This window comes from Monodelphis domestica, chromosome 3, assembly GCF_027887165.1.
Source record: "Monodelphis domestica isolate mMonDom1 chromosome 3, mMonDom1.pri, whole genome shotgun sequence".
Classification (NCBI taxonomy): domain Eukaryota; kingdom Metazoa; phylum Chordata; class Mammalia; order Didelphimorphia; family Didelphidae; genus Monodelphis; species Monodelphis domestica.
The window spans coordinates 369326475-369339623 of record NC_077229.1 but is presented as its reverse complement, the minus strand read 5'-3'; the positions used below and the strand labels follow the sequence as shown (position 1 = coordinate 369339623).

The 13149-nt window shown below is 34.5% G+C and overlaps 1 protein-coding gene across 8 annotated transcripts in view; it reads right to left on the bottom strand.

Moving 5' to 3' along the window:
- Window positions 1-13149, bottom strand: part of CDH18 (cadherin 18) — a 1512838-nt gene that overhangs the window by 442034 nt on the left and 1057655 nt on the right. For all 8 annotated transcript variants that reach the window (XM_056824266.1, XM_056824267.1, XM_056824271.1 and 5 more), the window contains one exon: window positions 6419-6898. In XM_056824266.1, the coding sequence (XP_056680244.1) occupies window positions 6419-6646 (228 nt within the window). In that variant the 5' untranslated portion in view covers window positions 6647-6898. The remainder of the gene's footprint in view (window positions 1-6418; window positions 6899-13149) is intronic.

Sequence of the window (13149 nt, the reverse complement as noted above, 5' to 3'; positions counted from 1 at the left end):
TGATAGAGTCAAAATTATTTATTTTACATTTTGTGATTCTTTCTATGTCTTGCTTGGTTTTAAAGTCTTTGCCCTCCCAAAGGTCTGACATGTATACTATTCTGTGTTTACCCAATTTACTTATGGTTTCCTTCTTTATGTTTAAGTCATTCACCCATTTTGAATTTATCTTGGTATAGGGTGTGAGGTGTTGATCCAAACCTAATCTCTCCCAAACTGTCTTCCAGTTTTCCCAGCAGTTTTTATCAAATAATGGACTTTTGTCCCAAAAGCTGAGATCTTTGGGTTTATCGTATACTGTCTTACTGAGGTCATTTACTTGCTCCAAGTCTATTCCACTGATCTTCCTTTCTGTCTCCTAGGCAGTATCAAATTGTTTTGATGACTGCTGCTTTGTAATATAGTTTAAGGTCAGGGACTGCAAGGCCCCCATCATATGTGTTTTTTTTTTCATTATTTCCCTGGATATCCTTGATCTTTTATTATTCCAGATGAATTTTGTTATGGTTTTTTCTAAATCAGTAAAGAAATATTTTGGGAGTTCAATGGGTATGGTACTAAATAGATAAATAAGTTTGGGTAGGATGGTCATTTTTATTATATTGGCTCGTCCTATCCATGAGCAGTTAATGTTTTCCAATTGCTCAAGTCTAGTTTTAGTTGTGTGGAGAGTGTTTTGTAGTTGTGTTCATATAGTTCCTGTGTTTGTCTCGGGAGGTAGATTCCTAGGTATTTTATTTTGTCTAAGGTGATTTTGAATGGGATTTCTCTTTCTAGTTTTTGCTGCTGAGCTGTGTTGGAGATATATAGAAAAGCTGATGACTTATGTGTGTTTATTTTGTATCCTGCAACTTTGCTAAAGTTGTTGATTATTTCAATTAGCTTTTTGGTTCAATCTCTAGGATTCTTTAAGTAGACCATCATGTCATCTGCAAAGAGTGATAACTTGGTCTCCTCCTTGCCTATTTTGATGCCTTCAATTTCTTTTTCTTCTCTAATTGCTACTGCTAGTGTTTCTAGTACAATGTCAAATAGTAGAGGTGATAATGGGCATCCTTGTTTCACTCCTGATCTTATTGGGAATGCATCTAGCTTATCCCCATTGCAGATGATATTAGTTGATGGTTATATGCTGTTTATTATTTTTAGGAACGACCCTTCTATTCCTATGATTTCTGGTGTTTTTAATAGGAATGGGTGTTGTATTTTATCAAAGGCTTTTTCTGCATCTATTGAGATAATCATGTGGTTCTTGTTGGTTTGCTTGTTGATGTGGTCAATTATGTGGATGATTTTCCTAATATTGAACCAGCCCTGCATCCCTGGTATAAATCCTACTTGATCATGGTGGTGACCCTTATGATCACTTGCTGGAATCTTTTTGCTAGTATCCTATTTAAGATTTTTGCATCTGTATTCATTAGGGAGATTGGTCTATAGTTTTCTTTCTCTGTTTTTGACCTGCCTGGTTTTGGAATCAGTAGCATGTTTGTGTCATAAAAGGAGTTTGGTAGAACTCCCTCTTTGCTTATTATGTCAAATAGTTTGTATAATATTGGGATTAACTGTTCTCTGAATGTTTGATAGAATTCACTGGTGAATCCATCAGGCCCTGGGGACTTTTTCTTAGGAAGTTCTTTGATGGCTTGTTGGATTTCATTTTCTGATATGGGATTATTTAAGAATTCTATTTCTTCTTCTATTAGTCTAGGCAGTTTGTATTTTTGTATATATTCATCCATATCACCTAAATTGGTGTATTTATTGCCATATAATTGGCCAAAGTAATTTTTAATGATTGCCTTAATTTCCTCTTCATCGGAGGTGATGTCCCCCTTTTCATCTTTGATGCTGTTAATTTGCTTTTCTTCCTTCCTTTTTTTAATTAGATTGAGTAGTACTTTGTCTATTTTGTTTGTTTTTTCAAAGTTCCAGCTTCTTGTCTTATTTATTAAATCAATAGTTCTATCACTTTAGATTTTATTAATTTCTCCCTTAATTTTTAGGATTTCTAGTTTGGTTTTCTGCTGGGGGGTTTTAATTTGATCGTTTTCGAGTTTTTTCATTTGCATTTCCAATTGGTTGATCTCTGCTCTCCCTAGTTTGTTGATATATGCACTCAGGGATATGCATTTACCTCTTATTACCACTTTGGCTGCATCCTAAAAGGTTTGAAAGGATGTCTAGCCATTGCCATTTTCCTCGATGAAATTGTTAATTGTTTCTATGATTTCTTCCCTAACTAAATGATTTTGGAGTATCATATTGCTTAATTTCCAATTAGTTTTTGATTTGGTTTTCCATGTACCATTACTGATCATTATTTTTATTGCCTTGTGATCTGAAAAGGCTGCATTTATTATTTCTGCTTTTCTGCATTTGTGTGCTATGTTTCTGTGACCTAATGTATGGTCAATCTTTGTGAATGTGCCATGTGGTGCTGAGAAGAAGGTGTATTCCTTTTTATCCCTATTTATTTTTCTCCATGTCTATTAATTCTAATTTTTCTAAGATTTCATTCACTTCTTTTACCTCTTTCTTATTTATTTTTTTATTTGATTTATCTAAATTTGATAATGGTTGGTTTAAGTCTCCCACTAATATGGTTTTACTGTCTATTTCTTCCTTCAATTCTCCTAGTTTCTCCATTAGAAATTTGGGTTCTATATTATTTGGTGCATACACGTTGATTAGTGATATTTCCTCATTATCTAAAGTCCCTTTTTGTTTCACTTCTTGAATGAAAATAACTCATAAAAACAAAGGCAAAATTTAATAAAGTTCAAGGCAAATAGAGTCAGGTTCAAAAATCTTCATCTTAAAGGAGGAAAATATTGTAGCAGACAATTAATAGTACATATGATAAAAAATATACAAGCCAAACAAAAGTAGGCCCCAACTGGAGGTTTTAGATGTCTGCATGATTAATATAAGTCAGAACCTGTGGTAGGTGGGATAGTATGATATTAATTTGTCCTAAATAAAGCATAGTACAGAGGGCAAGTGACAGCAGAATATGTCTTCTCTCTGTCTTGGTAAGAGTACAACTGGAGTATTATCTCTAGTCAAAGATGCCCTACTTAAGGAAAGACACTGACTGTCTAGTAAATATAGGGGAAGAAGAGAAAGTTGGTGGAGGAATTTAAAACCTTGAGACTCGAAGCCTAGCTGAAAAAACTGGTGATGCTGAGCTGAGAATGAAAAAGGCTTAGAGGCAATGAAAGTGTAGAATGATCAACTGTGAATGACTTAACTTATTGACAATGCCAGTACCAAGGACAGCTCCAAGGGACTCAGGATGAAAAATGACTATCCATCACCATTGAAAGAAATGATAGAGTCTAAAGGCAGATTGAAGCATGCAGTTCCTCTCTTTATTTCTTCCATGAATTTTTCTCTAATATAAGCAATAATTTCATGAAAAATATAGAAAGATGTATTGCATAACACTTATATAATCTATATCATACTAGCTGCCATCTTGGACAGGAGAGAGGAGCAAAAAAGACAGAGAGAACATGGATTGCAGAATATCAGAAAGTGATTGCTGAAAATTGTATCAACATGTAATCTGTAGGTAAAAGAAAATTTGAAGGAAAAAAAAGAGAAAAAGACTTAGAAGGTGGCACAATAGCTATCTTCAAATAATTCAAGTAAAGCAATAGGGAGTAAGAATAAGATTTGTGTTGCTTGGGCCCAGGAAGAACAATTAAGGAGCAAAGGATAGAAGTTTAAGAGAAATTGATTTTAATTTAGTATAAGAGAAAACTTTCTAATAAGGTAGAACTAAAACTGTTTTGTGTGTTTTTATGTTAGTGAAATTTCTATTCAAGATGTTTTCAATAAGAGATGAGTCCTATTTGAGGCCATTGAAAACAGAGGAGTAGCTAAGTGGATGGTGGATAGAATGCAGGAGGACCTGAGTTCAAATTAAATCTCAAACACTTAATAGCTGTGTGACTGTGAACAATTCATTAAACCTTAGTTTGCTTTAGTTTCTACATTTATATCTTGGGGATAATAATAGTATCTATATCCTGAACTTGTAGGGCAGATCAAATGAAATATCTGCAATGCACTTTTGAAACTTTGAAGCACTCTATGAATATATGTAAGTACATATACATCTCTATGATTTCAGAAGCTTCTTCCAATTCTAAGAATTTTATGATTGTCTGAGTTCTGGTTCCTGTATTTATTTTCACCTACTATGCAATATTGGATTTAGTTTCATTAGAATCCTAGTCAGAACACTAACTTGGGCAAGACCTTATTAGCTCTATTCCAAGGCATTTAGAAGGAAGATGAAGGCTTTTAATTTCCTTTCCTAATAAGGAAACAAATGAGTTCAGAACATTCCAAGACCTTCCTTGTTTTGAATACTAGCTCAGCCAAGAGGAGGAACCTTGAAGATATCATTTAGCCTCTCTGGTCCTCAGTTTCCTTATCTATCAAATGAGAACATTGTATTGGCATAGCTTCCAAGGTCTTTTCCAATTTAAATTCATGAATTAGCCAATAATAATTTATTAAATACCAAATATGTGTCAATCACTACTGGGAATACAAAGATAGGCAAAAGACAGTCCCCTTTCTCAAGGAGCTCATAGTTAAATGGCAGAGACAACAAATCAGAAAATATGGACAAACAATATAGATGTTACTTGACCATATTTTTTCATATATATTTAATATATATGGTAAATAAGAAATGATTAAAAGGAAGTGTTAGAATGAAGATATGTTAGGAAATGCTTCCTTAAATCTATGACTTTATTGTAATCTATGATCAGTTGACAGAAAGAAGAATAAATTAAAATGGGGAACTGATATATTTCTTCCCATCCTTTCCTTCTGGGAACTCCTCCCTAATCTGCTTCATTCTGCTCTTCTCTACCTCAAACCTTTGCCAGGGTTGCCCTAGAAATGTCACCCTGGGTGACTGCCACCTTCAGGTCAGTATACTGAAGCCTATGTCCCTCCTCAAATTAATTTCCTGCAAGTACCAACACTGTCAGTTTTACTTAGCTCTGATCCTAGAAATTGTCTTCTGAATTAAACCTGAATACCTAGGGCAGCATTGCTGAAGTATTGGCATGTGTGCCCAGCCAGCATGGAAGAACTCCATTCTCCCTTTTCCCAGTGCCTGAGGACATTTTTGCATGCCCCACACCTCTCTCCAGTGGCCCAAAGCAAGCACTTTCTCCCTCTGCTCTCTGGGGTAATATGGGGGGCTTATAGGCAACTTGAAGTTGCAGTTTGGGCATTCAAAGTGGAAAACATTCACCAATGGTGACCTAGGGGAACAGAGTGATGGGGATGATACAGAGATAATTCTTTCTCACTACAATCCTCCCTCCTCCTCTCCACCCTTCTTTACATTGATTAGCATATTTCTGATGTTATTATGAAGTCCCAAAGTATCAAATATATAAGTTCCAAAATAAAAATAAAAAGAGTTCATACTTTTACAAAATATATATAGTTCCTTCCTCAGAGCTGATCTAGGGGTAGTTGGTATAAGTATTTCTGTCCACATTTCTCAAGTAGAGAATAAATTATCTGTTCCAAATCACAAAGATCTTTTTCTTCTGATATTTAGGGATGGGAATCAAGCCTCAGTATCCCGACTATATTTAATTTCTTTCTACTATATCAGAATTTGTGGCTTTATTTGAAGCATCACTTTCTAAGTATCATTGAAATCTAACTACTTTATAATAAAAGTAAACACAGCTCTGAAGAAAGGTAGTTATTTGATTGCTTAATAACATCCTTTTAGAATGGCAAAACAAAATCTAAAGTTTTTCCTCCTATAAACTTGCTATTTTGAAATGTATTATGCATCAGCATTGTAAAGACCATCCTATAACAGGAATAGGGCTTATCAATATAATCATGGGAAATATAAATGCAATCACAGAACACATAAATTCAGTCATTGAATATTCTCTATAGAAATCTAACCCCAAATACTAGAAATTTGAAATGAATTGTCTTTTTGTTATTGATTCAGATTTGCTACCTGCAGATAAATTTAATCACAAATATTCTATATTGTATTAGATGAATTAGATGGCTATTGGTAGCTAGTGAGTGATTTAGGAAGGGAAAAACTGCAGCAAATAATTGTAGTTTATACAAAATTAGCAAGTTGTTCTTGGAAAATTGTAGTTCAAAGAGAAATTAATTTACCTAGAAGGATAAAGGAATACAAGAAATATTCTGTGAAAGGGCATTTGTCATGAGGATATCATGAGCAAAGACTTACTGTCTGGTGTTTTTTTTTTTTTGTTTGTTTTTGGTTCCCTTAATCTGCAGGACCCCATGTTAGGATTACCATCTCTTAATTGATTGTCTTTAGCCATCTTCCCTCTTCCCAACCATATTCTTCCCACTTCAAAAACCCATAACTTACTTTTCCCACATATTGAGGATCTGGTCCCATGTGTTCTTCTAAAACGAAGAATTGGTTCCACACCCATCCACGTTTGGGGCGATGATGGACTTCTGTTTCACCCTCTATATGCTTGGTTTGATTCCTGGTCACCTTGATGGAGCTATGGTGAGCAGCCCCATAACACCTCTGCACAAAACAGAGACAAACTAGGACTGGGCAGATGCAAGAAGTACTCGTAATTCTCATTGTAGGATAACTTTCCAGTTCAAGGATTTTCTTTCTTTCCCTTGTCAACTGTAATCCCTTATTGGGCACTGAAGGAGGAAGGTGAAGTCTCGTTTGGAAAAACAATCCAAAATGAATTTTTTAACTTGTCCATGGTTTAACTACCCATTAGGGAAAGGTCAAACCATATTTACATCCTGAAATGGTATTAAAAAACAAAGTTGTAGTTGTCCAAGTCTTCACAATGGATATTCACATCCAATCATTTTCTACCTAATGAAGGGAGAGAAAGAAAATTAAATTTATTCAAATAAGATCATTTAAGATGCTGACCAAATTACAAATTCTGCTCTTTCTTTATACAAATATCATTTCAATTGTTTTCAATATTTAACCACTTTTGTGCATTCATGTGTGTAGGTTGACAGTTAATTCTCTGTTATCTATGACTTATAAGGATAACTGAAATATAATACCACTAATAAAGAGCAACTAAATATTTGGGAGATACTGATGGTAGTAAGTATGTATAATTTTAAAATAAGACCATCAAATTCTCTATTGTTTATATAAATATATTATTATCAACAACATAAGCATCATCTCCCATATATTTAGACATTGCTTATAATGACTATTAACAATATTTTAATTATCTTTACTAAGCCACAGATTTAACTATCTAACTATATAAAGGTTTATATATGTGTAAATGAAAGTTGAAGGTTATCTTTAATAATCTTGGAACAGTTTTGTTCCAAATATTAGAACAAAATTTGTCTCAAATGTAGCAAATCATTCCAAATTTAACTTTGTTTTATAATATATACTGACATTTTTAAATAATTTCAAAAACATATGTATATGTATATAGGATTACACAAATAAAATTCTACCTCTTGCCAAATCAAACATGCATTATTTATTTATTTCCAGTCTCAAATCTATGGAAATGAGGGGGCAACTAGGTGGCCTGATGATTTAAGAGCCCGGACTCAAAACAAAAAGTCCTGAGTCCAAATGTGACCTCAGATATTTCATAGTTATATGACCCTGGACAAGTCACTTAACCTCCATTGCCTAGCCTTTACTCCTCTTCTGCCTTGGAACCAATACACAGAATTGACTGTTAGACAAAAGGTAAGGTTTTAAAAAACAATCAGTGGGACTGACCTTCAGAAATTCTTTCACATCAATTGACAATTGTGGAGTCAAGTAGATAAATGAAGAAAGGAGAAAGCCAGAGGCTATATCTACACAACTACAGCTGTGACTAGACATATAGTTTAATCTAGAAGATCTGTCCCTCACATTGTTTTCCACACATAAAAAAAGATAGTTTTGCTTTTAGTTCTTTTTCCCCCCTTTTATTCCTTTGAATTTTTTGCCTGTTTGTTTATTTTTAAAGATCATCTTATTAATTTCATTATTTCATTTTTCTACTATGTTTGCTCTGTTCTAACCAATTTGAAGACTGGAAAGTACAAGTTGATAAAATATCATCAAAAATCTTTAAAATTCTTTTTGCTTTAAATCCTCTGATCCTATACACATAATGTAAAGAGATGAACTCCTGGTGATAGCAATTGAATGAAATAATTTACAATCAAAATTCTTATCATGTTTTTCATATAGACCCACCAACTACCAGAATTCTCAATTAAATGCTCTTTTTTAGGGTTATAATAAAATTTAATTTTTTTCCTTTTACATATTTCAGCACTTAAAAAAAAAGGATACTTGGGGCAAAACTTAGAACCACTCTGTTGTAGTTGCTACCCATTCAGTAATCTGGACAGTTGGAGACATGACCCCATTCTTCAAGAAGTCAGCTAAGCATTCATTTCATTACAAAACAGGGAGCTGCTATTTGGATACAGATTGCACCTACTTCTTCAGACCAATTTGAAACCTTAGACTTAGTAGCAGTGAAGTCTAGAGCAAGAGTAATCCATTCATCCTGAGACTCCTCCTTTGTCATTAACATTTAAGTGTTTATTTGTTTCTCCTTTTCAATTTCCTCTGGAACTCTTCAGAAGTAAATTCAAGTATGACTTTTCATGAATGCCCAAATGAGAGGCCATCTTGCATATACAGGAAATCTTAGGTTGGACTCTATCACATTAGACCTACTGAGAGAGCACCCTTGTTGCATGTAATGGCAATGTCCACATCAACGTGGGGGAATGTTTGTTACTCAAAAGGATCATTAGGAGAGTAATGTACAAAAGCTTCCATCAAAAGCTGGCGATGAGCCCTAAAATCAGTCATCTTCAAAAGTGAAGATCCTGGAACATGTCTAAATATGGCTTTGAAAAGGTATCTGGTATGTGAAATTTCCATCTGTAGGTATGGCACTGGAAATTGAGTTTTAATATTGCATGATGGGAAGTATTTCTGGTTGAGCTAAGATTTGGGTAGGTTTTTTAATAGCAATAGTACTATTGTGAGCTGCTGGTAGAAGCTTTTCCCAAATTCTCTTCAGATTTATGATGTAGATACCATTATGGATTTTTGTAGATAAATCCATTTGGAAATTAAGTCTAATATCACTGAACTGGATTCTTGCAGTAAGATATTTAATGATATACATCTCTTTCATAGATATAAAATGTAGAACGGATGATTTGAAAATTCCCTTTACAGTTGTGATGAACATTGAGTACAACATGCCTACTGCCCTTTCCTGGGTAATATGAAAAGTAAAAAAAAAAATTCATTGCTATCCTTATATGCCTCAGATGATGATCTTTGGCCACCATTACTATTAAAGACTACAGTACCTTCAGACAAATATTACCTTTTCTATAGATAGGTTAAAAAAATAACACTGAATGACAGAATGCTTAGCATTGACCAAGTTGAATTGCATCAGAAGAAAAGTCCCCAGATCTATTGTAACTAAAATAATTGCTGAGAGCAAGAAACTTTTACTATGTTTCAAATAAAAACACAATTATATATATATATATGTGTATATATATATATATATGTATATTATATAACTCTTTCTTTCCATCTTAGAATAAATACTATGTATTGGTTGCAATGACTGGTAAGGTCTAGCCAATGGGATTTAAGTGATTCAGTGACTTAGCCAGGGTCACACAACTAGGAAGTATCTGAAGCCAAATTTGAACCAAAGACATCCCATCTCTAAGCCTGGCTCTCAATCTACTGAGACACATAGCTTCCCCACCCCCTTATAATTCATTCTGCCCCCAGGCCCACCTCATTCTATAATATCCCTGACATCTAGCGATATTGCAAGGATCTCCTTGCTGCTCCTTGTATAAGACATCCCAATTCTTAGTTTTGGGAATTTTCATACTGTCCTCCATGCCTGGAATTCTCTGTTTCATTACATTCATCTCCTGGCTTCCCTGACTTCCTTCAGGTCATAGTTAAAAATCTAACCTTGTACAAGACAATATTGCCTTATCCTCTTCAGTTCTTGTACTTCAATCTATCCTATATTTAACAAGTTTGTCCATAACTGATTTACATGTTGCTTCCTCCTTCAGACTATGAACTCCTTGTCAAATTATAACACCTGGCAAATAGTAAACACTTCAATAATATTTTTGATGGGTGATAGCCCATTTACCTTAGCCCAACTTCATTCACTCATGATTAGAGAGTGGAGTAACAGTGGCAAGGAAGAAAATTGGCCAGGGAATAATGATAAGACCTGAACTTTTTTAAGCAGAAGGAAAAATAAATATAGATTCTCAAAAGTTTTAGGACTTTAATTACTCTGCATTATAGTTGAAGAACAACACAGCAATGTATGTTGATCATAGCCACAGTTAAAAAAATTGCTTATTGTATTGAACTCTTGATGTCAGGTAAAACTAAATTATATATGAGGTATTTATTATTAAAAGCATCTCCCTTGTTTTGTTTTTTACTTGCTCTAAAATCATTATTTAACCATATGTAAATGAATTTAATGTGATGTTAATTTATTGTAACATTGAACATTATATTTCACACATACATGTGAAAAGTATACATTCATGAAAATTGGCAGATGAAAGACATGATGATTATTGAAATATAGTATGTCCTGGCAAAGTCAGGATATTAATTCATTGCTGGTAGAGTTGTGAATTGATCCAACCATTCTTGAGGGCAATTTGGAACTATGGCCAAAGGGTGATAAAAGACTGTCTGCCCTTTGATCCAGCCATAGCACTGCTGGGTTTGTACCCCAAAGAGATAATAAGGAAAATGACTTGTACAAGAATATTCATAGCTGCAGTCTTTGTGGTGGCCCAAAATTGGAAAATGAGGGGATGCCCTTCGATTGGGGAATGGCTGAACAAATTGTGGTATATGTTGGTAATGGAATACTATTGTGGTCAAAGGAATAATGAACTGGAAGAATTCCATGTGAACTGGACAATTCTGAAAGATTTATGAGAAAGAACACTATCCACATTCAGAGGAAGATATGTGGGAGCAGAAACACAGGAAAAAAAAACAACTGCTTGATCACATGGTTCGAGGGGATATGATTAGGGATGTAGACTCTAAATGAACATCTTGTGTAAATACCAACAAGATGGAAATGGGTTTGAATCAAGGACACATGTAATATACCCAGTGGAGTTGCCTGTCAGCTATGGAAAGGGGTGGGGGAGGGGAGGGAAATAATATGATTGTTGTATCCAAGGAATAATGTTCTAAATTGACTAATTAAATAAAATAAAAAAAAAGAAATGTATATCCCATGTTATTCCATAAAAATATCAATGTAAATCAAATGGAACCAAAATTAGTTGTCAGAAATCTAGACCATCGTGCCACTAAGGTATTTGCTTCTTAAATCATATATTTGGCCTTAAAATTAATTATCTACATTTTTCTTATTTTCTGCTCCTATATGCATCTGATAAGAGCAGTATGATGTAAAGGAAAGAAACATGATCTTGAAATTTAAAGAGTAAAGTTCTAGTGTTGTCACCATTATTTACTAGATTTGTGAACATGGCCATGATGACAACCTGAGTCTCAATTTCTAAATTTCTAAAACAGAGATAATTAAAGGATAAATTATATTTGTACTACTTATCTTATGAAGTTGTTTTTAACAAAAAACATATTGTAAACCTTAAAGTACTATAAAAATGTGAGTTATTTTGATTTTGGAAGGAGATTTGTCCTAACTGGAAAGCAAGGGAGAGGCAGAAAGGTGACTATAGTATGGTTAAGAAAACAAAACACTTGTCTTGAAATCACTAAATCATGGTAGAGTCTGACTTATGGAACTTATTGGCATTTGCATGTCAATTAACCTATCTGAACCTGTTTGAACCTATTTATTTCCTTCCTTGCTCCCTTCCTTCCTTCCTTCCTTCCTTCCTTCCTTCCTTCCTTCCTTCCTTCTTTCCTTCCTTCTTTCCTTCCTTCCTCCTTCCTTCCTTCCTCCCTCCCCCACTCCTTCTCTCCCTCCCTTTCTTTCTTTCTTGAAATGGGGGCAAAATGGGAATAATAATACTTATATTCACAGGGTGGTTAGGAGGAAAGTATTTGCAAATTATAACGGGTTAAATAAACCTGAGCTTCTGTTTCTAATTTCATTTTGTCATGTTTATACACATAATTGTTTACATGATGTCTGCATCCATTAGATTCTGAGTTCCTTGGGAGTAAGGGATGTTTTTTGCTTTACTTGATGTTCTCAGTGCCTAGAACTTAATAAGTGGTTAATAATTGCACACTTACTTGAATCTTTTTTTTAAACCCTTACCTTCCATCTTAGAATCAATACTGTGTGTTTGTTCTAAGGCAGAAGAGTGGTAAGGGCTAGGCAATGGGGGGTTAAGTGACTTGCCCAGGGTCACACAGTTAGGAAGTGTCTGAGGATAGATTTGAACCCAGGACCTCCTTTCTCTGGGCCTGGCTCTCAATCCAATGAGCCACCTAGTTGTCCCAGATGGACGCTTTGTTCTCTCTTCTGGTCAAAACTGTGTATTGACTCTAAGGCAGAAGAGTGGTAAGGGCTAGGCAATTGTAGTTAAGTGACTTGCCCAGGATCACATTGCTAGGAAGTATCTGAGGATAGATTTGAACCCAGGACCTTCCTTCTCCAGGACTGGCTCTCAATCTACTGAGCCACCCAGCTGTCCCAACTTGAATCTTTTTTGAAACCATTTCAATGAATCAGAACAACTAAATTAAATTAATATATGTATTTTAGCTATCTTCTATATTCAGGCAGATAAATGGGCTATTTGGAATGGATACAAGGACAAAAACAAGGCAGTCTCTACCGTTAGAAGCTTATATTCTGCTATGGGGAAATAGCAGTATTCATGCTTACAGATAAACACAATTTGAGGAGGAAGAAAGCAATAAAAATTTGATGATAAGGGAAGGCTTCATGAAGGTGTGATTTATGAGCTGAGCCTTAACAGGAGATAAGGATTCTGAAAAACTGGAGTGAGGAAGGAGTTTGTATTTTATCACAGCTATAGGGAGACACTGAAGGTTTTGAGTAGAGGAATAATATGGCCATA